Source organism: Lates calcarifer, linkage group LG17 (assembly GCF_001640805.2).
Source record: "Lates calcarifer isolate ASB-BC8 linkage group LG17, TLL_Latcal_v3, whole genome shotgun sequence".
In the NCBI taxonomy this organism is placed as follows: domain Eukaryota; kingdom Metazoa; phylum Chordata; class Actinopteri; family Centropomidae; genus Lates; species Lates calcarifer.
In genome coordinates, this window is record NC_066849.1 from 25,204,037 (window position 1) to 25,226,172 (window position 22,136).

The 22,136-nt window shown below is 42.6% G+C and overlaps 1 protein-coding gene across 1 annotated transcript in view; it reads right to left on the reverse strand.

Annotated features, from left to right (window-relative positions):
• The window catches only part of LOC108879537 (1-phosphatidylinositol 4,5-bisphosphate phosphodiesterase gamma-1), a 29,100-nt gene that overhangs the window by 3,075 nt on the left and 3,889 nt on the right, over positions 1 to 22,136 (reverse strand). Inside the window, exons 3-32 of the mRNA XM_018670830.2 lie at positions 15,925 to 16,074; positions 14,903 to 14,996; positions 13,837 to 13,884; positions 12,047 to 12,131; positions 11,871 to 11,951; positions 11,029 to 11,063; positions 10,566 to 10,638; positions 10,366 to 10,461; positions 10,161 to 10,279; positions 9,455 to 9,540; positions 9,235 to 9,355; positions 8,926 to 9,094; positions 8,381 to 8,500; positions 8,198 to 8,305; positions 7,401 to 7,585; positions 7,032 to 7,232; positions 6,806 to 6,925; positions 6,512 to 6,695; positions 5,715 to 5,792; positions 5,294 to 5,397; positions 5,122 to 5,218; positions 4,961 to 5,027; positions 4,224 to 4,390; positions 3,903 to 3,999; positions 3,588 to 3,812; positions 2,609 to 2,754; positions 2,405 to 2,519; positions 2,146 to 2,307; positions 1,958 to 2,046; positions 673 to 857 (exon numbers count right to left, since the gene is read on the reverse strand). Of these exons, the coding sequence (XP_018526346.1) occupies positions 673 to 857; positions 1,958 to 2,046; positions 2,146 to 2,307; positions 2,405 to 2,519; positions 2,609 to 2,754; positions 3,588 to 3,812; positions 3,903 to 3,999; positions 4,224 to 4,390; positions 4,961 to 5,027; positions 5,122 to 5,218; positions 5,294 to 5,397; positions 5,715 to 5,792; positions 6,512 to 6,695; positions 6,806 to 6,925; positions 7,032 to 7,232; positions 7,401 to 7,585; positions 8,198 to 8,305; positions 8,381 to 8,500; positions 8,926 to 9,094; positions 9,235 to 9,355; positions 9,455 to 9,540; positions 10,161 to 10,279; positions 10,366 to 10,461; positions 10,566 to 10,638; positions 11,029 to 11,063; positions 11,871 to 11,951; positions 12,047 to 12,131; positions 13,837 to 13,884; positions 14,903 to 14,996; positions 15,925 to 16,074 (3,607 nt within the window). The remainder of the gene's footprint in view (positions 1 to 672; positions 858 to 1,957; positions 2,047 to 2,145; positions 2,308 to 2,404; positions 2,520 to 2,608; positions 2,755 to 3,587; positions 3,813 to 3,902; positions 4,000 to 4,223; positions 4,391 to 4,960; positions 5,028 to 5,121; positions 5,219 to 5,293; positions 5,398 to 5,714; positions 5,793 to 6,511; positions 6,696 to 6,805; positions 6,926 to 7,031; positions 7,233 to 7,400; positions 7,586 to 8,197; positions 8,306 to 8,380; positions 8,501 to 8,925; positions 9,095 to 9,234; positions 9,356 to 9,454; positions 9,541 to 10,160; positions 10,280 to 10,365; positions 10,462 to 10,565; positions 10,639 to 11,028; positions 11,064 to 11,870; positions 11,952 to 12,046; positions 12,132 to 13,836; positions 13,885 to 14,902; positions 14,997 to 15,924; positions 16,075 to 22,136) is intronic.

The window sequence follows — 22,136 nt, forward strand, 5'->3', positions numbered from 1 at the left end:
CAGATTTTTACCTTGCAGAGCCTGAGAGTTGCTTTAATACAGCTGCCTCGATCAGTGAATTTGAGTGTTATTGTGTGGTATGTTTACTTATGTAAAAGATCTGAATACTTCTTATACTAACAAAGTAAGGCAGCAAGATTCCAGCAACTCCCATGTTCTACGAGCTAAAATGACTGTTTTGTCAATGGAGTCTGGTAGTGATAAAACAGATGTTTCTGGTTAAACAAAAATAAAACAAAAGATCTTACTCTTTAATAAGAAAACACAATCTGAGTTTAGTGGATGTACTTTGATTGGTACGTTGACAGTTGCCCATTGGGAAAATTATAAACACCAGAATTATCCTTTAAGTATGTACTCTTAAAAAGTAATGCAAAAATAAGAGCTGAAACAATTAGCTGATGATAATTGATTTATTTTCTGATGTCCCACAAAAAAATAACAAACCGGGTTCAGATGATTGCTTTAGTCTTTAAATGTCTTCTCAGAACTCATGTTGATGTCTTTTCAGTTTGTTTTGTCCAAGCTTGAAACCTTACACTGATATAAAACAGCAGATTTAAGAGGCTTTAAGAAAATGTTTTGTTAACGTTGTTTTAAATGTAATGAATTTAAATGGGCGTCTACACATTCAGTCAGTTCATGTTTCTCTCCTGTTGTGTGATCAGTCACCTGCGGTTTCGAGCCTCCACCAGCTCGCTCAGCTGATCCTGGGCCGCTCGGAGCTCCTCCAGACTCTGCTGGTAGCTGAGGTCCGCTGAGCCCGACCTCTCCAGGAGGGACACCTGGTTGGACAGCTCGCTGGTTCGATCCCGCAGCAGCTGGATGGACGTGTACAGGTTCTCGTCGTCTTCCTCCTGCAACCACAGCGAGGACGGAGACAAAGACGTGGTGAGTGTGGATTACAGTTTGTTCTTGTGTGGATGTGTGTAGTAGAGTCACAGTGAGACGATACAATCACACATGTTAGTGTTTTACTAAAATAATCTCTGCAAATTGTAAACAATAATAATGGAGCAACGAATTAAAGAGTAAAACTACCAAAAATCTAAATTATTCCATCATAATTTACATAAACATAGAAGAATAATGTAGCAGATATTAATACATTAATAACAATATTAATAGTGAAAATGTCAGTCATAATTGTTACTTCACAACAATTTTCTGATTCCATGTAAACTGAAAAAATTACAAAATTACATTTTTCTTTTACTTTCAAAAAGTCCAGTTGAAGATAACAGAGAATAAAACTACAAAAAATATATAAAATAGTGAAAATGTTAAAATACTGTTCAATATTTTCATTTTAAACCAGGCACCAAATAATTCACTTATTTAAAATAATTTTTGGAACAATCTTCCAAATTGTGACAGATTGATAAATAAAATAATTCTTAATTAGAATGTAATATTGATTTTAAGAGACAAATTTTAGAGAGAGGTCAGTACAGATTTTTTTTTTAGGTTAAAAAAGTTGAACTAACCCATGATAAGATAAGATGAACTAACTCCACTGTAATCGTACATAATTTTATATTTATGCATTTATTTAATATGACATATATTTTGTAGTTTTATTTTAGAGAATTAGATACAAAGAAATATGACTTTAATTGATTATTGAACAGCCCAATTAGATATTAATCTTTATCTTTTTATTAATTTTGTTCCATGAAGTATAAAACCAGGTGTGATAGCATAAATAGGTATCCCTATAAAACAATGCATTTAACTTTTAACTGTGTGTATTTATATATGAAGGGAACAACTGCACTTTGTAAATTAAATGACTAAACAAACTGTTTCCACATAGATCTCCATGTTGCTACAGCCACCACACCTGGTTTTATTCTTAATATCTTCGTGTCTGTTGGTCCTACAGACCTTAACAACAAATTATTATTTTAACCCCTACCTCCTGGTCAACAGTGAGAGTAACTGAACTGTTCTGTACCTTTGCATTGACGATCTCAATGTGGACCAGAAGTGACGCCAACTCCAGCTCCTCACTGTAGCTGTTCTTCAGAGTTACACTCCTGTAGCCTGACAACACAATCATTGTAAAAGTTAGAAAAGAGCTGAACATCCAGAATGTGTTTGATTGTCCGGTGTCAGGGCTCTGATTGGTTAACGAGCGCTCACCTGTTCGGAGCAGGCGGACGGGATAGGTCGCCTGTGCCAGGAAGTTGGGGTCGCTGAACATGTCCTCCTCGTAGACGGTGAAGCGCAGGAAGGCGAAGGTGGGGTTGTGGATGTCGAACACAAACTGCTTCTGCACCCACACAGGGTTCAGGCCGTTATCAGCTGAGAGGAAACACAGTTAGAGACTCACAGTGCAACATGAACATGAAGTGAAGGAGCAGAGCTGTGGGGTTTGGTCTCAGCGCAGCAGCCATCTTACCTACGACGTCTGTCTTGCACTTGCAGCTGTCGTAATCAGCTCCGCAGATCTCCACCTCCACGAAGGGACAGACGATGCTGCGGCCATTTTTAGGCAGGTGTCGAGCTCCCAGCACCTGAAGGGAGAGATGGACGAATGTGAGATTAATCCGACGACGAGGTGAATCTAAGTTAAAGATGTTTTGTTCTCTCTCATCAGTCTGACCTGTAACTGGATGGTGATCGGCTCCACGTGCAGCGTGTCCTTGTCGAAAGGGTCAAAGGTGTCGTCCCTCATGACGTCGGGCTGGGGGACGTAGCCGCTGCCTCCTCCGAGCATGAACAAGGCCTGGTTCAGCTGCATGGGTTTATCTACAGACAGACATCAGAGACACATCCCAGGTAAGAGGCTGGACCATGAATCTGTATGTAATTATACATGTTACAATATGTTGATGTCTCCCCCTGGTGGTCATTTCTCTGTATTGACATCAATTTAAAACCGTTCACAAAATTTAATTCACTTCAATCAGAAAATAGATTTTAAAACCCAAACAAGCATCACAACTGTGCAACTTCATCTTTAAATGTTGCCAGGTTTGTGCACTAACACTGCTAATCGTACATTTGTATTACAACTGCAATCAGTGCTTTATTACTTAGATTTAACTACAAGAGAAACCTGGTTTCAGTTTGTTATTACACTGACTCGTAATGCTGAACTGTAGATCCGTTAAAAAGATTTAGAAGTCATTAAAACCCAGCGTTCATCTCTGATATCCAGCCAGAAAACTGAAAATATCAGGAATTATAAATGGAGTTTGGCTGTTGTGTTGTTTTACAGCAACAAAATGTAACTGTGCTGTAACAAACACACCAAACTCCATTTAAAATTCTTGATATTTTCAAAGTTTCCTGGCTGGATATCAGGGATAAACGCTGGTTTTAGTAACTTTTAAGTCTTTTTAACGAACTTCCAGTTCAGCATCACTCTCAAACTTACTGGGCCTGATTCCATTTCCTATTACAAGTCAGTGTACCATGAAGAATTATTCAGAAGCTGTTATTTTAAGATTATGTAATTACATAATGAGTGAATGTAACTTCTACCTCTGACTCTCTATATAAATCTGAATGTTACTAAGTGTCTCCCTCTTGTGTGTGATCTGATCTAAGCTATAACATCTTTAACAAGACACACTGACCTGGGGTCTGGAAGTTGAGTGCGACCAGCTGGGAGCCGCAGAGCCACATGGGCAGCGGGTCGTAGTTGGACGAGTCCAGCCTCTGTCCTCGGGGGTAAACTCTGGAGAGCTGGCGGCGGTTGTACTGCAGGAAACGCTTCCCTCTGCTGCGCGTCGCAAACTTCTCCGCCTTCGTCTCCGGGAAGGACGACATGTCCCGATAACACGCCCTCTCCGTCCCAATCTCTGCAAACGACGGCAGATTCAAGAGGAAATGAGACACAGGAAGTGTGATAAAGAGACGAGCAACAGAAGTGAGGGACGTTTGATTCTTACTGTCTTCATTGAAGGGGACGGGTCTGCAGTAAACCACGAGCTCCGACAACTCCACCGCGATCTTCTTCCTCCTCTCCATCTGTTTCTCCTCCTGCATCTGTTACCATGGAGATATGGGTAAGTCAGAGGTGACAACAATATGGACATTGTTTGTAAATATTATGTAGTTTTTACTGATACAAACGTTTTCCAAGAAAAAGACACCTTCCTTCCAGAGAGAGTGAGAAAATAAAGGTCTAACCAGGCTGATCAGACTCCCTGTGTGTGTGTGTGTGTGTGTGTGTGTGTGTGTGTGTGTGTGTCGTGCAGCGTCTCACTGACCCGAGCATCAGCGTTCTGAGCCGCCTCTCTGATCTTGCCGACCCAGGTGGTCAGGTCCTCCAGGCTGTCTGCTGCCACGTCCAGAGTCTGAACCGGGTGAGAGGAGAGGTGCTGGGAGTGGATGGTGAAGACGTACGGCCGCGAGTTCTTCCCGTCTTTATGAACCACTGGACAGACGGATGGACAGAGGGAGAGATAAGAGTCAGTCCCAGCCTTATGGTCAATGTCCAAACTGATAATTACATGTTAATAATAACTACTTTGTTGATTTTGAAGCATAAATAACATGAAAATGCAGATTAAATTTGGATTGTAAAAATGCAAATAATACAAATAAGATCCTTTTTGTTTAACCAGAAACATCACTATATCAGTACCAAACTCCATTAACAAAAACATGGATTTTACCTCACAGAGCACAGAAGCTGCTGGTCAACCGCTGCCTCGATCTCTTTGTTTGTTTGTGTTATTGTGCGACTTTCAGTGGTCGAAGAATTATTCAGATCCACAGAATAACACAAACAAACATTGTGTGGGGCAGTGGTATTCCAGCAGCTCCTGTGTTCTAAATTCCTGTTTTTGTCAATGGAGTCTGGTACTGATATAGAGAGACGTTTCTAGTTAAACAAAAAGGATCTTCCTCTTGATCTCTGTAGGAGTCCTATTCATAATGTTGTCAGCTGATCACATAATAAAACTGAATTAAAGAGCATCAACTCTTTGTTTATTGGACTCACCAACGTGGCAGGTTGGTACGTCGATGAAGCCCTTGAGGAACGTACCCAGAGGACTGTTCTCTGTGGACTGAGACGAGACAACAGAAGAACAGGAATGAAGAGGATTGATATTACAGAGGGAAAATAATCCACACTGGTTCCACGTCTGAACGAGAACCCACCGCTTCGTCCAGCTCTCTGGTGGGAGAACTGGGCACCTCCTCCACGTAGTTCGCAGGAAACCACAGCTGCTTCTTCCCGCCGTAGTCGCCTCGCCACCTACGCAAAACTCAGAGGTTAACGACAAGTTCCTACACATGTACAGGAAGTACAGGTGCGCTGAGAGTCGCTCACCAGCCGCCTTCCTGCTTGTCCACGTTGAGGATGAGCGCCTGTTTGGGGAAACACAGCTCGTCTTCTCTCTGAGCCCGGTAGTCGTACAGAGCTTTGACCGTACACTGAAAACACAACAGCAACGTGAGGAAGAAGTACATGTACTTCATCACAGTAATGAAGTACTCTATTACAGGCCTTAAGTGAAGAACACTGCTGTTTGTCACAGTGTGTTTTAGACACCGCCACACGGGGGCGCCAGAGTTAACTTTCAAAACCACATTTATCAAACTGAGACAGAAAAGTCCATCTATAACATCTTGAATCTGCTAATCATTTACTAAGTGATATAATAATATCTGATAATCATTCAGTAATCATGCACTGATTAAACTGGAGCTGTTCAAAGTACGAATCCCTGAGTGTTTGTAGTTTGACTCACCCGCGCTGTGGGCATCTTATTGGCCTCCACGTAGAAATGAGGAGTGCGGACTTCATACAGCGCACCATAGTCCAGCTCCTGACAAACAAACAACAAATAATGAGGGTTATTTATGACGCTGTTGCTGCTGTTCTCCCTGTAAACATCACATCTGATACACTGATTATTTTCATGTGTAAATATTAATCAGTATGGTCCCAGTTAAACTAATAAATCATGTTAAACTTTACCATTCTCTGTATGAGTAATCATTTTTATTTTAAATTGTGATTTTCCTACTTTACTGGTTTTCATTCTATTCAGTTCACAGTGATTGGAGGAAAAAAAAAACCCTTCAACTTGGCTAATCAATGAGATTTAAACGTGTACAACAGAATCACTGTATGTTACCTCTTCTTATGGTGCAGATTCATTAGAAATGTGAATAAACGTCACTGTCAGAAGTGACAAAGTCGACTTTTTAAGATGCTCTAATAAGACCTTGGTGGTTTTTAACTGGATACAGGATTTTAGTCATCAGAGAAACAAGCTGAGCAAATGTTAGCTTTAGATAAAAACAGCGGTTTTGAACGTGACACAGTTTTATTCAGTATTTTTACTGATGTGTTTAAGAGAGGAGGAGACCTGAGCGACGCCTAGTGGCTGAAATTACACACTACACTTCGGCTTTTTTTAAAAATATTCTCTGACATTTTACAGACTAAATGAACTGATTTTGTGAAAGTGAGTGTAGTTGACTTTTAACGCACATTAATGGAAACTGGTGGAGTGTGTGTGTGTGTGTGTGAGTGACTGACCGTGGTGCCCATCCGGTCCAGAGTGTCCTCGTTGATCGGGTAGCGGAGCCTCATCTTGCGGTACAGAGGATGTTTCTCGTAGTAGCTCACCAGATCCACCAGAGACTCAAACTCTGCTGAGCTGCCGAGCATGAAGAGACGACCCTCCTGCTGGATACGACAGTGTTTGATCTTACCCTCCGCCCTGCACACACACACACACACACAGTCACAGGAAATGTCAATGTCTGGCCATTTCAAAGTAAAAGTCCTCCACTGTTTTCACACTTCCTTAAACAGGAGTTGATGTTTTACCTGAAGGAGATGGCGTAGGAGTTGTGTTCGCTTCGTTTTCTCACCAGGAAAGCTCCGTCTCTGGGAACTCGCATCAGCATGTGTTCAGCCTGAACACGGGACAGACTGGAGTGGTACCACCTGGAAAACACACACCTCTGCTTTTAAACTTCCACCTTCCTCCTGCCCACACTTCAGTCTCTAATCGTCATGTAGCATGTTGCGTTCACAGACGTTAATCACTCACTCTCTGCTCTCGTGTGCGTTGGGCTGAGGGACGGGGCTGCCCAGCCTCATCTCGAACTCGTTGCAGCGCAGTGGCGTGTCTCTGTAGTGGCAGATGAGGCGGTACAGGCTGTCGAACACCAGGTTGTCGGTCAGGTAGAAGCGGGTGGAGCCGGACTCCTGACGTGAATGAATCCTGCAGTGCTGGACTCGACCGGAGCGCCTGGAGGAGGAGGAGGAGGAGGAGGAGGAGGAGGAGGAGGAGCGAGTTAGTGTTGTTATTTCTAAATTCCTCCGCACCAAATATCCTGTCGCCTCTCGGCTCTTCTCTAACCCGTTTTCCTCTCAGCTGAGATCACTTCTCGGAGATTTCCTGTGTATTGTTACTGACCAGAAGGAGAGGGTGTAGTCTCCGACAAACGTCTCGCTCTCTCGGACCAGGAAGGTGCCGTCTTTGGCCCCGCCCTCGCAGTACTCCTGCAGCAGCTTCTCGGCCACCTGTCGGCCGTCTCTGCCTCCGCCCAGCTTCCCGTGGAACCAGCGCTCGGCGCAGTGCTGCTCGTTGTTGTTACACTCCTGACGAGACGCAGAGAAGAGAGGAGAGAAAAGATGAGATAAAACCACATTTTTAATAGATCATGTTTCATGATGAGGAGCTGATACATTACATTGCTTTGTGGGATTTTTAAAAAATGTTTTTGCAGTTTACTCATGAAGAACCACTGACTGAAAAAAACTGGATCCAGATGCAGAGAAATCATGATTAGAATAATAAATTGAAAGTGTTGTGCAGCTTCAGAGGAAGTGTGCACTCCTCTCCACTTCTACTCTGTAATCATTTCCCTTCTTATTATCATTAATCAATAATTAATTACTGGACTTTAGAGCTGGATAATAAAACTAGAAAATGATGTGAGTTTTTTTTCTTCTGAAACATGAAAACTGCACCACAAACATCCACAATATCAGCAACAATCATCCTTCAAACCTGAGAGAAATAATTTGACATATATTGTGATAATCGTTGATATCGACCGATATTCAAAGTTTTTAGCCTTATATGATTTTGGACGGTGTCATCGAGCCCTGCTGTACTTCCAAGGATACAGACGACCCCTGAATCTACAGGAACAACTGAACCTTAAACCCTGTCAGCATCAGGATGAACTTATATTCTTCATCACCTACCTCTTTCCCTTCGTCGTCCTCCTCTTCATCAGCCGTCTGGTAGTGAGACGTCTCCTCTGAGTAGTAGATCTTATTACTGGTCAGGACGAAATAATGAGGAGTCCATGTCTGTAAATCAGAAACACACCTCAGTAACACTGTACAACACACACACAGGTGTATTCACACACTCGGTGCACTCACGTGGTCGATGGGGTCTTCGAGGTACAGGATGCCGTTCTTCAGCGAGTTGCTGATGTCATTTTCAGAGTAGCTGGCAGACGTCACCTCTTCATACAGAGTTCCCTCCACCAGCTTTTTGTGCTGTGATAATAATAAAACATGAGACGCACTGAGTTATGATAGATCATTATTATCTCCTGTCCTGAAGGTTTCACTGACACTGCTCCTCCTGCACAAATTAAACCAGATAAAAGCATCTTGTACAGTTAGAGAGTGTCAGGTTTATGAGCTTTAGTAACTGACTCCTGAGTTTACAGGACGAGTTGTGACATTTAACTTTACATGTTAACAAGAAGTGGAGACGACATCAACAAATAATCAAAGTGCTGCAGATAAATCACTTATGTAGCTGTTGATTAACTCACATACACATTTAATTATCGTTTTCTGCTCATCTAAATCAGGCTGCATTTCTCTGACCTGTATGTTCTGATATGTTCAGTTTTGTAATGTGGCCGAGGAGGATGCAGCACCTACACAGTATGTGTGTGTTTGTGTGTGTTTACCTTGATGAGGATCTTCCTGCGGAGCTGGTACGGCGAGGGAAGCTCCTCTGCGTTGTTATCGACCGGCTTGGTGAGCAGCAGATCTCCAAACACCTTCTTAAAGTGTGTGGCCATGTTCCTCTGCTGGACCACGCTGCAGTGGTCCTCGATGGACAGGATCACAGGATACCTGCACACACACACACACACACACACACACACACACACCACACACACACACACACACACACACACACCATCAGCTGCTGATTCAACGACAGGAGGAATCAGTGTTTTCTGGGTTTGACAGGTGAGATTTTTAGCACTCACTCAGATGTGACGAAGGCGTGTTCTTTGATGGTGTGCAGCACGTCCAGGAATTTGATCTTGGAGGTTAAAGTGTGGCCGTGATAGATGATTGGCAGGTCGTCAGGTCCGTCCCAGCAGTCCACTGAGATCAGGAGTTAAAGTTTGTAGTTAACTGTGTGCATGAACATGAGGAGCCCAACAGGATAATCTCACAAAATTCATCATGGACATTGACTCTTACGTTCGATGCAGCGGCAGCCCATCCTCAGGCAGCGGGCGTACGCCTCTAAAGATGATTCACTGGAGAACTGGTCACCTGTCAGGTAACTGGGACGACGACAACATGGAAATAAAGCTCACTCTTAGGTTTGTAGTATTTGGAAGCCACTTTGAATGGAGTTAAGCTAGCTCCCAGTTTCAGAGCTAGGCTTAGCATTTAGGCTAAGCTACATCAACATCCGATGCACTAAGACGAAACTGACATCAGTCTTTCCTAAAATAACAAGTGTATTCATCACAGATTGGACAGATACAAGACACTGCAAAAAGTCAGCTCTCAAAACAAGAAAAAAAATGTGGGAATTATTACTTAAAATAAACAAAATTATCACACAACAGAACAAGAAAGAAAGAACAGGAAGGTTTAGATTTTTTGTTTTTGCAGCAGCTCTACAATTCTGGTAATTCTACTTTCAAGTATTAAGTTCCTCAGAAAATCTTATTAGATAATTAAGGCCAGAAAAGCAAGTCACAGGCTCTGACAGGAAAACTTCCTGGTGAGAGGAAATATCTCATCAGACAAATATCAAACATACACTGCCTTGATTTAAAGATCCTCTTAAACGGAGGGTTTCTGAGACTGAGTCTTTACATCAGGGCCGGTGTCTCTACTCGGTGGTTTGACATAGGAACATGTGTGAGCTTTAAAGACAGATGATGAGACGTACGTGTTGTGTGAGGAGGAGATCCAGTACTGAGACAGCGGCCTTTTCATGTCGTCATGAACGACAGGCGAGAGTCGAGGGTCGCATATGGAGTTCTCTTTAGAGAACAGGAAGGTCAGGAACTGGGAGAATAAAGTCACATGATCAGTGAGGTATTAAAAAGTAGAAAAAAAACACAATCACCGTTTATTATTTCTGATTGTTTCACCTCGTCCAGCTGCAGCATGGGCTCAGGCTGCGGCCCTCCCCTCACGTACCCCATGAGAAACTCCCTGACACGACTCAGCTCCGACGCCCAGGACTCCTGAGACGAGAAGTGAGGACAAAGCAGTTTTTTGACAGAACTTTTTTTTTTTTTGTCTGTTGACGGTGGTGTTGTTGCTGACGGGTGCTGAATTTGCTCAGTACCTTCTGGTCCATCTGTAAAAACTTCTGGAAGTCGTAGAGGGAGATCTGACAAAGCTCCGGTCGGTCAACGTTCCTGCAAACACAACCGATTTCAAGATGTCAGACTGCAGCGGAGCGAAGGTTAAAGAAAGAGTATGAGAGGGGAGACATGACACATTAACATACAAATGTCTGTCTGGAAATTAACCTTGTTATTCTACCTGTGCCAGTTCTAATTATGCCATTTCTTTGAGTTAATGTCCCATAACATGAAGAGAAAAAACATTAAAGTTCCCATTAAAATGGAACAACACATGGAAACACTTCACTTTCCTGAAAGCCAAAACCTTCCTCGGCACACTGATAATCTGAGTTTTGTCTTAAAGAGAAACTGGACGTTTAGAAGGAGGGTGGAGGAAGAGGAGGAGGAGGGAGTGAGGAGGGAGTGGACACTGAGGAGGGAGGTGGAGGTGGAGGGACTCACCGCAGAGGGAAGGAGAGCTCCAGCTGCTCAATAATCTGGGAACAAAAGGGGAGGAACCAGGTGACGGACAGGTGGGAGGGAGCGTAAAGGTGAAGCATAAACAGTAAAGCTCAAAGTGAAGTGTCCTGTGGTGCGAGTGCAGAGGTGGACAGTAACAAAGTGCTGGTGAATCTTACTCAAATACTTTACTACATTTATCTGACAGCAGAAGTAACTGATTACTGTGCTGAGAACATAAGATAAAGATCAGATTGTTGTTAGTGTCTGACAACATTATGGATATGATTCCTACAGAGACAGACCTGTTTCCTTCAGGAGTAAGTCCCTTTTTGTTGATTCAGAATCAGCCGTTTTATCACTACCAGACTCCATTGACAAAAACTGTCATTTTACCGAGCAGGACATCGGACTTCCTGGGAATACCACTGCCTTGAACAATTAGTGTGTTTGTGTTTTGTGTGGTATGCTTACTTCTGTAAAGGATCTGAATACTTCCTCCATCACTGAAAGCCCCACAATACGACAAACAAACAGGCCGATCAAGGCAGAAGCTCCTGTGTTCTGCTCGGTAAAACTCCTAATTTTATCAATGGAGTCTGGTAGTGATATATAGTGATGTTTCTGATTAAACAAAAAGGATCTTCCTCTCAATCTGAGCCTGTCAGTGGAAAAAACAAGAACTTTAATGGATGGACTTTGACGTGGACAGTTGCCCAGTTGGATTACACTGCAGCAGAGGCTCACAGTTTGAGATGTAACTACTTTTCTGAAAGTAAAGGATTTGAGTACTTCTTCTGTCAGTGTGTGTGTGTTTGTGTGCAACACCCAAAGCCGACACTCACACTCCTCTGAGCGTCAAACATCAGTGTTCGGTAGAGCTGTGCAAAGTTGGGGTAGGACAGGTCGCTCCTGGCCTCCACCTCCTGTTGGTGCGACACAAATCAGTCAAAGAGGCACAGGAGCAGCAGGTGAACACAAATAAAATCCTACAACAAACTGAGTGCACTTCTGCTCTGACCTGGAGTTTGTCTTTGAGAAAACGCATGTTGGGGACTCGGTAGTTGATCTGAGGCAGCAGAGCTTTCACGTCCTTCACTGTGATACTGGAGGGAAAACAAGAGAAGAGAAGCATTAGATGAAGTTAAGCACAGTCTGTCTGAACACACACCCAGTGATGTCTGATGTCCTGTCACCAGGAGAGGGCGCTGTATGGTCTGAAGAGCCAGTATCAGCATTAGGATTCTACATTTTTTATCAGAGTGAGAGGAGGATGTTTCAGTTGTTATTGTTTAGGATCAGCAGGAATCAGCACAGAGACAGAGATATGTCTTCTAAAGCTGTGGGTACACATTACTGTCTGATCTGTCTCGTCCCTTTAAGTCTGGGGAAAGTCCTTATCTTTCTTAAAGTCAACACATCCCATAAAAAAAGACCAAAGCCAACAATGAATGTTTCCTACAAACGAGCCTGATTTACTCCAGTCTAATTCCTCTGTGCCAAGAGGCTAAAAAAACCTATTAATAACACATCAGTGAGCCATACTGTTGCACTGAGCGACCATCCTGTTACAACAGAATGTGGATTAATCCGCCCAGCTTTTTTTCTTGGGAAATCTCTGAGCCTTTTAAAAACCTTAAACTTTAAAGACTTACACCTTAGGAGATAAATATGATCTACAATCACAATCTAATATTCCCTTTAAAGAAGATAAATGGACAGGTGGACACTGACAAATGATGGTTATTTTATTAGTTTTATATTTACCACACGGCTTCCTCCAGCACAGGAGTGACGGGCAAAAAAGTTTAAAATACAGAATAAACAACACACTTTTTAAATCATCTTATAAAAGCTTCTGACTCTATTTGACATCTGGCATCAGGTCAAATCGTGTTGTTAAACAGGAGCGGACAGATGGATTCAGTAGCTGCTCGGAAGCTTTCACTCATCTTACATGATCTTCAGCAGCAGATGAAGTTTTAACTGGTGTAAAAAGCTGAAGCTTTCCAGAGACAAGACTGAACTTTTAACTTAAAAATGGAAATTGATGAAAACTGTGCGATGTGACTGAAAGCTTCAGATCTGCTCATAAAGAGACACAGTGGAGAGATAATTTATCAAGAGGAGCGGCAGATATATTTGCAGATAAGTCGTTGCTTCTTGTGGAGTTGCTGATGTCTTTACCTGTGCGTTTTTTTTTTTTTTTTTTCCAGGACAAACAGCACATGGATAATCACTTTAGTTGATTAAGAAAACACACACAAACCATCAGAAACAGAGTGAGGAAGGAAGCGAGAAAGACAGGTAGGAAAAAAAAAATTAAATAAAATGCAGGTCGACCAGCTCGGAGGCGGAGAGGATCTTTTGGGGTCAACGACCCGACTGTTGTCACTTGCCAGGTCTGATCCGTCTCCCCTCCCACTTCCCTCTGTCTAGCTACTGTTACTGTTACTATTTTCACAAGAGACAGGAAGCTGCCCTCTCCCAGCCCATCGCATCACTTCCTGCTCCTTATCAGGCGGTGGCAGGCTGTTTGTCCTGGAGCGGCTTCCACCCAAAACAGCAGCCTGGACTTATTAACACGGGACAGAAAACGATGCTGTGATATGTGTGTGTGTGTGTGTGTGTGTGTGTGTGTGTGGATGTTGAGGTCAGGGGTGTAACAACCCTCTTTGATGACGACATCTGGATCTGGTTTCACCCTCACTTTCTCCACCTGTGGCGACGGACCAGGACGACCAGCATCCATCACAGGCCGCTGTAAAAGGCTGTGATTGGGTGTTGACGTGTTTGTGGCGAGTCACTCACCTGCCCTCGTGGTTCCTGTCCATGACCTCAAACTGTTTCCTCAGCCACCTACAGAGGCAGGGATGGAGGAGAACAGAGACTGAAACAACAAGAATTAAAGTAGAGCTAAAATAAAAATAGAAATCTTTTTTAATTTGAACCTGGGCTTACTTTCACAAAAACCTTCAGTGCTATGTCCATTAAGGACAGGCTCATATTGTTATTCTACATGTCTGACAACATTATGGACATAATTCCTACAGAGACAGAGCTTTTTATTAAAGAGGAAGATCCTTTTTCTTTAAGCCGAAACAGCCTTTTTATCGCTACCAGGCTCCATTGACAAAAACAGGAATTTTACCGGCAGAACACAGGAGCTTGCAGGAATAGCTCTGCCTCCATCTGTTAGTTTGTTTGTGTCATTGTGTGGCCTGAGTTTCAGGTAGATACTGAGAACAGTCTGTGTTTCTCAAATGTCTCCACTCCCCAAACAGTTTACACAACTGTCATAAACAGACAAAATTAGCGATTTCATTTCCGCTGACCGTTTCCAAACATATACCGCTCTCACATTATGTCGACACAAAACTCTGTCTTTCTCCTACACATCCTCACAACCTCTCTCTGTTCCCCTGCTCTCACCACAGAAGCCAAAACCTGCCTCCGCACATTCAGCTGGAGTAAATATTTTCATCCCAAAACAAATATTTGTCCTCTCCCTCCAACCCGGCAACTTCCTCTCCAGTCGTGGTCGCTACGTCCACGACTTTTGATGCAACCAGATATCGCTTATTCACACATACAGAGGGCGTAGGAAAGTGTCGGTTGCTTTGTAAACACACAAATAAACATTTCAGTGATGCCTGTTAATGTCTTCAATCGCTATTTTATCCTTTATCTACTGCGGCGTGAAATGAGTGAGACCGTCTGTTCTGGAAAGTTACAATAATTGTCGGACGTACCCCTCCCAAATCCGATGTCAGAGAGGTGTGAGGGCAGGAAGGTTTTAGATGATTTCCAGCTTCCCAACAAATTAAATCTGACTCGAGTCCAAGATTAAATCTGTAGCTCTGACAAACACACTCACCTGTCTATCTGCTGTGGTGCCGGCGCTCTCTGGGTGTCGACCATCAGCCAGTTGAGACCGGTGATCCACATGTTGACCTCCTCTTCACTGAAGGCTGCAAAGTCACAGAGAAAAGAAGGAGAAAATGAAGATTTCTGATCTTAACGAATCAAATCAGTGTTTATTTTGTGTCTGGACAGTCTGTCCCAAATTTCACCAGAATGATGTGAAAGTTGCTGTAATCACATAAAAACACAGGGTCTGAGGCTGTAATGGAAGTAGAAACATCGCTACATATCAGTACCAGAGTCCATTGACAAAAACAGTAATTTTACAGAGCAGAACACAGGAGCTGCTGGAACACCACTGCCTTGATCAGTTAGTGTGTTCGTGTTATTGTGTGACTTTCAGTGGTGGAAGAAGCGATCAGATCCTTTACAGAAGTAAAAGTACCACACAATGACACAAACAAACTAACAGATCGAAGCAGCGCTGTTCCAGCAGCTCCTTAGTTCTGCTCTGTAAAATTCCTGTTTTTGTCAATGGAGTCTGGTAGTGATAAACCAGCTGTTTCTAGTTGAAGAAAAAGGATCTTCCTCTTTAATAAAAAGCTCTATCTCTGTAGGAAAATGATCCATTATGTTGTCAGACACTGTTAATAACAGTCTGAGCCTGTCAGTGGCAAAAACAAGCACTTTAGTGGACGTACTTTGACCTGAACAGTTGTTTCGTTGGATTACACTGCAGCAGCTGTTCACTGTGGCCGGGTACACTGTTCTTGCTCAATACTGCACTGATTCAAATGATTTTTATACATGTGGTGGATTAATCCACCACTGAAAATAGTCCCCAGTAAATTCACTATTTCCTTTGTTAAAAACTATATTCACCAGTTGTTTTAGGAAATTACTAACATTTATGAGGTGCTTTTATTTTCAGATTTACATCTTCAGGAAACAGGGATATTATGTGACCTTTGACCTCTAGTGCTGGGAGGACTGTGAGGACAAACAGTCTACAGTACAGTATGTGGACACACTGACCAGCCACACTGAGCGTCCTGAGGCGAAACTCCAGGCCGTAGAGCACGATGAAGCAGTGGGCAGAATCCAGTTTACGAGCTTCCTCCGGGTAGCGCTCAAAATCACGGGAGCCCTTCCCCAACCGCAGCTCCCGGATCTCTCGTATGTCGACTGGAGGGAGGGAGGGAGAGAGGAAGGAAGGATAGTGTTGCATGAAAACACAAATATGCACAACCATAAATCACAGTTTGGCTTGCTGTTCGTTTCCCTGCCAAACACACAGAAATCTGCTGCCGCCGGAGAGCTGAACAAATGTACTGTGTGTGAGAATCCAAAAAAACAGACGCACAAACATTTCAGCTGTCGGTGGCAGGATGCTACTAAACGGCTGCAGAGGTTTTTCAGCAGCAGCAGCCAAACAAACAGCAACTTTCCCTCACATTTATTTGGAAAATGAATCAGAAAACCTTCCCTCAAACCTCTGTCACTTTAAAGTGACAAAACAGCTGAACGAGACACTTAAAAACACTCATGATTTTTAATAACTTTAGAGCACTGATTTTATTTTTTAACTTGTGTTTGTCTCAGTCAGTCAGTTTTCTGAAAAATAAACACCCAGCAATCTTTGAAATAAAGTTATTTAACAACATTTACAACTGTTTTAAAAGCCATCTATGTTTGGATCAGGAGAACAAGTCATGAATCTGGCAATTTGTGGTTTAAAATATTCAGTTTTTTTTTTTGGATTGTGTAAAAGAAAAGTATTTTTTCATCCAGATGGTCAGAAGAGACGTTTAAGATTCTAGAAAGACACATAAATAAAGTCTGGGTTTCTAAACTCAAATATCTCCTGGAGGAGTTCAGATGTTTGTTTCAGAAAGTCACTCTGCTGATCATTAACTTTTCATTTAGCTCAAAGCATCAGTGTAAATAAGTGCAGCCTCACAAAGCAGCTATTTATTTAGAAAAACAGACGCTCATCTCTGTGTCCGACGGTGATGATACATGAAGCACAAACTGGAACTAAGTGATATCACGTAGTTAAAATGAATTTTTATTACAAGACACATGTATGGATTAGCCTTTTTTTTTTTTTTAGAAAGTTTGTGTGCTTGATTGTGTTTAACATTTGTTTTTTTCTTTCTATCAGTGTTTTTTAATTTCCAGTATAACTTCTACAACAATATACCAGTCGTATTTATGTGTTTCTGTGACAGGCTTCTACCTGCAAATCAAATTTTAGCAGCAGTTTGAATTTTCCAGCTCTAACTTTGCTTTATTTTGCTTTTGGCTGAAGCTCTGCAGCCATGTTAGCTTTATTAAATGGAAGTTTGCATTCTGCACTTGTAGAATTATGACTCTTAGTATGTTTTTGTCAAACAGCAATCTGAATATATCTGAAATGATATGAGAATATTTGTTGATGTGAAAAGATGTGTGCATCTAAACCTGATTTTTGCTACAAATCAAGCGAGAACAGCCTCATTTCTACTAATAAATAACATTGAAATGTTTAGAAGCTGCACTTGTGGCAGGTTTCATCCATATTATTCATGTTCAGTGAGTAATTGACACATAAATTAACAGTAAGTGAAAGCTTTCGTTGTGTGAGAGTGGCGAAGTCGGGTGACTGACCACAGAGCATGATGTAAACTCTGGACTCTACTTTGACACTTGCAGCAGCAACACACCCACAAGGAAAACCCTGGTTTATTGACATAGCAGATGTCTTGTGCAAACACACATAAACACACACTCATGGATGCTCTGGCATTCACACACCGAACACTGAGACCTCGTTTAGCACACACACACTTGAGCTGAATGTCACTCTTATAAGCCCGGATGCTCTTTTCCACCAAACTCCAGCTGAATGAAAACAGGAACAGTCCAGAGAACAGACGCGTTTTCCCATTTGATATCAAAATTTCCCACTCGGACAAAGTTATCAAGTCCAACAGGAGGACAACAGGGGACACAGGAAAAGAACAATCCCAGCCTGTTGCTGCTTTCTAACCCGAGTTGAGGTGAGGCACCCTCGGCCTCGGCAGGTTGTATATAATCCTGCATCAAAAGAGCCAAGAGGAGAAAAGTCTGGTTCCTATCTGAGGCTCCTGCATGTGGAGATGACAGGGAGCACGTTTGGCACGAGATTAAGAGAGAACGAAATTATCCTCAGATGGAAATGTGTCCATACTTCACCGTGGGAGGAGGCTCAATGCTGGAAGCAGCAGAGGAACACGTAACTGACTCTGTCTTTAGTTCTCACCCAGAGATGACCCACTAAAAACACGGTGCACAATATACCTGCTGACATGAACGTATCACCCTCCTTTCTTTAAAACAGAACAGGTGTTATGAGAACTGATCTGGTGTTATGGTTTTGTTTTTGTTCATTACGGAGTAAAAAAGTGGAGGTGTCTCTGTAATCAGTTTTCAAAGCAGAGGTTTCTTAATCGTTTTGGTCTTTTCAGGGGGATTTGTGGACATTAAGGGGACTTTTACAACTACTGAATCAAATTAGCAGGTGGTCTCGGTCCGGATCAAACTGAACCACAGTCTGGTTCGGTTGCAGTGTGAAAACACTGTTTTGGGAGGTTTGGACGACAACAATATAAAACGTCAATTTGAAAAGTTTTTCTGAGAGGATAAGCTGAACATGCTGACATCAGACACTCGCCTGTTTATTAATGTCAAGTACAGGAAGCACATGTAGGTGATGGCGACAGGCTACAGGTATGAGCCAAAACTGACCGGATCAAAAACACGAACCTCGATCCAGACTTTCAGGCGTTAAAACACCCTGAAACTATAAAAATCTATTCTCTAATTCATCACAAAAACTCCTCAAATGGCCTAGCCTTTACTTCACAACATGACGTCATCTGCTAGGCCGCTTCACTGGCAACAACATTTAAGCTGTTGATCTCAAACTAATATATAAAATAGCCCAAACCCTTGTATTTGTCTTCTCTGTGGTTTTTCCCTTTATTACTTCCTGCCTTTTACCCTGGACGTTGGACAAGACATAAACAGCGAGCCAGACGTCACACAAAAAACTGAACTCTCCACACATGATTCCTCCCACTGTGGCCTTTAATCCTGGTCCAGGTTGTAAACATGGTACAGATAAAGACAGTGAACTGCTGTGGAGGACGGCCTGATGTAAACTTTGATGAACATCAGGAGGGCAGCGGTGAGGGGGAGAAGACTCAGAGAGCAAACTGGAGAGACATCAGAGTGTACGATACTGTCAACAGCCTCGAGGAAATAAAACACCAGAGCAGTGACTCCATTAAAAGACATTACATTCATTTGTCTCCACCACGTTTCTCCTCCCGATCAGCTCTCAGTGCTGGACGGAAACTGCTCAGACTTGAGGGAGCGTTCAGTCTAAGCAGTTGTGTGCACTGCTGACCTGAAACCACCAGCCGTTGATAATTGCAGCGCATTTCGAGCGAAACAAACTGTTCCTGGTACAGCTGGTGACATCACTCCCCCGCCAGATGGCATGGAGGGTTTTACAGTAAGTCTCAGAAATGCAAAGGACGAGAGGGAGAGAAAGAGGGGAAAGAAAAAGCAGCAGAGGAGTTTAGAAAATGGATGGATGGATGGGATGCCTGGTGAAAAGCTGTGAGATACAGATGTTAATAAAAAGCAGAGGGAGCTGTAGAGATGGTGAAAGTCAGTTTCACCAACTAGAACTGACTCAAAACCTGGATCAGTCTCAGCTCTGTTGCACAAAACTTCCCAACTACAACTCAAACTTTTGTTAGTGATGAACTTGAAGCTGATAGAAAAGTGGCTGCATGTTTGAGCCACACAGAGTGCAGGGAATTCCCTCAACAAATAAAGTCTTACATTTCATTTACAAAGGTGTTTAATATTTGTTCTTGTGCTTCATCTAAAAAGTAGATTATTTATATCTTAACTGGTTAAGGACAGACTACATGACAGAGACACAAAAATACCACAGATGTGGTCACTTTGTCTCCTTGTGGTGCTTTTGCATCTCTGACCCTTGTTCAGTTCTCCAGTCATGGGTCATGGTCACATTAACTGATAACTCTATTATCAGGAACTATTTTTACAAACAGCAGCAAAGTGCTGACAATAAATTCATGTTCTTAATAACACTTGTAGACCTTATAGTTTGTTTTCTGTCATCGACCAGTCTGACTGAAAAATCTTCCTCTGCCGTCCTGAAAACGTCTTAAAATATTTTACATTTAATTTGGTCAATGCTGCAGAAACCCTCGAGTTTTACAAGCAAGTTTTAGCAACTTGCAAAAACTGTTAAAAACAACAACTGATACAAACTTCTTGCAGATTTTTGATGACTATTTTCAAATGCATGAGATGAAGATTTAAAATTTTTCTGTCCACTTTTACTCCTGTTTCATGCATGGACAGATAAAACCTCATTTCCTCAGGAATCAATCAGCACTTTAGAGCTGAAATGACCAGTGGATTAACCGATCAGTCATTTTTCAGGCAAAAAAGGCGACTGGAATACGTTAAAAATAATCATTAGCTGCAGCCCAGTCTATTCCTTGTTGGCATAAACCAGGCTGAGTATCTGAGGCATCTAGCGCCTCATTTGTGGTCCATGTCTCTGCTTCCTGCAGAAGATGCTGGGCCTTTTGTTCTCAGTCCTTCAATCTGAGACAGGAAGAGAGACACTCCCCTGATAACCCCACACTTCCTGTTCCTCAGGGTTTAATGCCTCCACTGTATGCCAAGCGCTCATCTCAAAGAAAAACACAGATTTCATATGTGTGTGTGCGTGTGTGTAGAAAAACTGAGGGAGAAGCTTCATTTTAAAGCAAACATTTAGGAAAAAAAAGTATCAGGCAACAAAAACAAAAGGAAGGAAAAGCGAGAGAGAAAGGGGGAGGGGGGTGAAGAGGAGGAGACGGAGCAAAGGGGTCAGTTAGATAAAAACGAGCGAGAACAAAAGACCAAAGTATCAGATAGAAATGACCTTGAAACTCAAAAAGAAACTGAAAGAAAGCAGGGAGAAAGTGAAGAGGGAGGTCAGAGAAGATACAGAAAATGAGAAGGGTGTTTAGGTGAGTGTGTGTGGGGGGGGTGCAGCTGGGGGAGGAAAATGGAGAGGCGAGAGGAGGAGGAGAAAAGAAGTGGGTAGCTGGGAGATAGAGCTGTGGGAGATAAAGTGAAGGAGAGACCCACTGAGTTCCTGGAATGTAGTGGTGGGTTTGTCCAGAGGGAGGTTGTTTGTAAAGGGCCGTTTGTGGGTTATGAAAGCATGTGTGTGTGTGTGTGTGTGTGTGTGTGTGTGTAAAGTAAAAGCAGTGTTTTCACCGGTGTGGGAGATTGAGCGGTGTAGGTGTACATGCTCGGGCTCGCTGCGTGTGTGTGTGCACGTCAGGATTAGTGAACAGGCGTCATTTATGCGGTTTATGATTATGGATAAATAATTGACAAGGAAACGCGTGGCGGCCATTAGAGCTCCGAGCTTTCGTAGAAGAGGAGAAGAAGGAAGAAGGGGAAGGGAGGAGAAACCTACAGTGGCCCTGAGAGCCCAACATGAAGACATGAAGAAAACACATTCACCAGTTCAACAAACGCAGCAAAATATTTCTAAATACTGAAAGTAAAAACAAAATGGAAGCAAAAAAAAGTTTCCAGACGACACTAAACTACTTCAACAGAGCTCTGAAATACAACCAAACAGTGTATATTACCCATGATCCCCAGCTTCTGGAGCAGGAAGTGCTGCCACTGTAACAAACACACCAAACACTCTTGATATTTTCAAAGTTTCCTGGCTGGATATCAGAGATGAACGCTGGTTTTTAATGACTTTTAGCTGCTCTACAGTTCAGCTTTACTCTTGAACTTGCTGGGTCTGATTCCAGCAGTTTAGGGAGATTGAACCTGCTCACTAAAGTTACAGAAACACGTGTTCAGGGAGCAGAGTGGGAATGACAGCAGCTCCGTTGCTGTTTTTTGTTTTCTTGAGTTACAGAAGGTTTGTTAACAGCAGAAAGAATCATGCTCAGTTAACTGAAGGAAAAACAAAGCAGAGAGACTTCTCACTAAAACTATTTCTATCTCATTCGGGCGGTGTCTTTTTTTTTTTTAACTGTGCTACCATAAAGTCTGAGAGTTAGAATAACACATGGCAGACAGAAGGAAACTCTATCATGCCAGTGAATGCCGTAACTTTTCTTGTTGCTAACAGACACTGTAACAAATCCTCCCCCAGG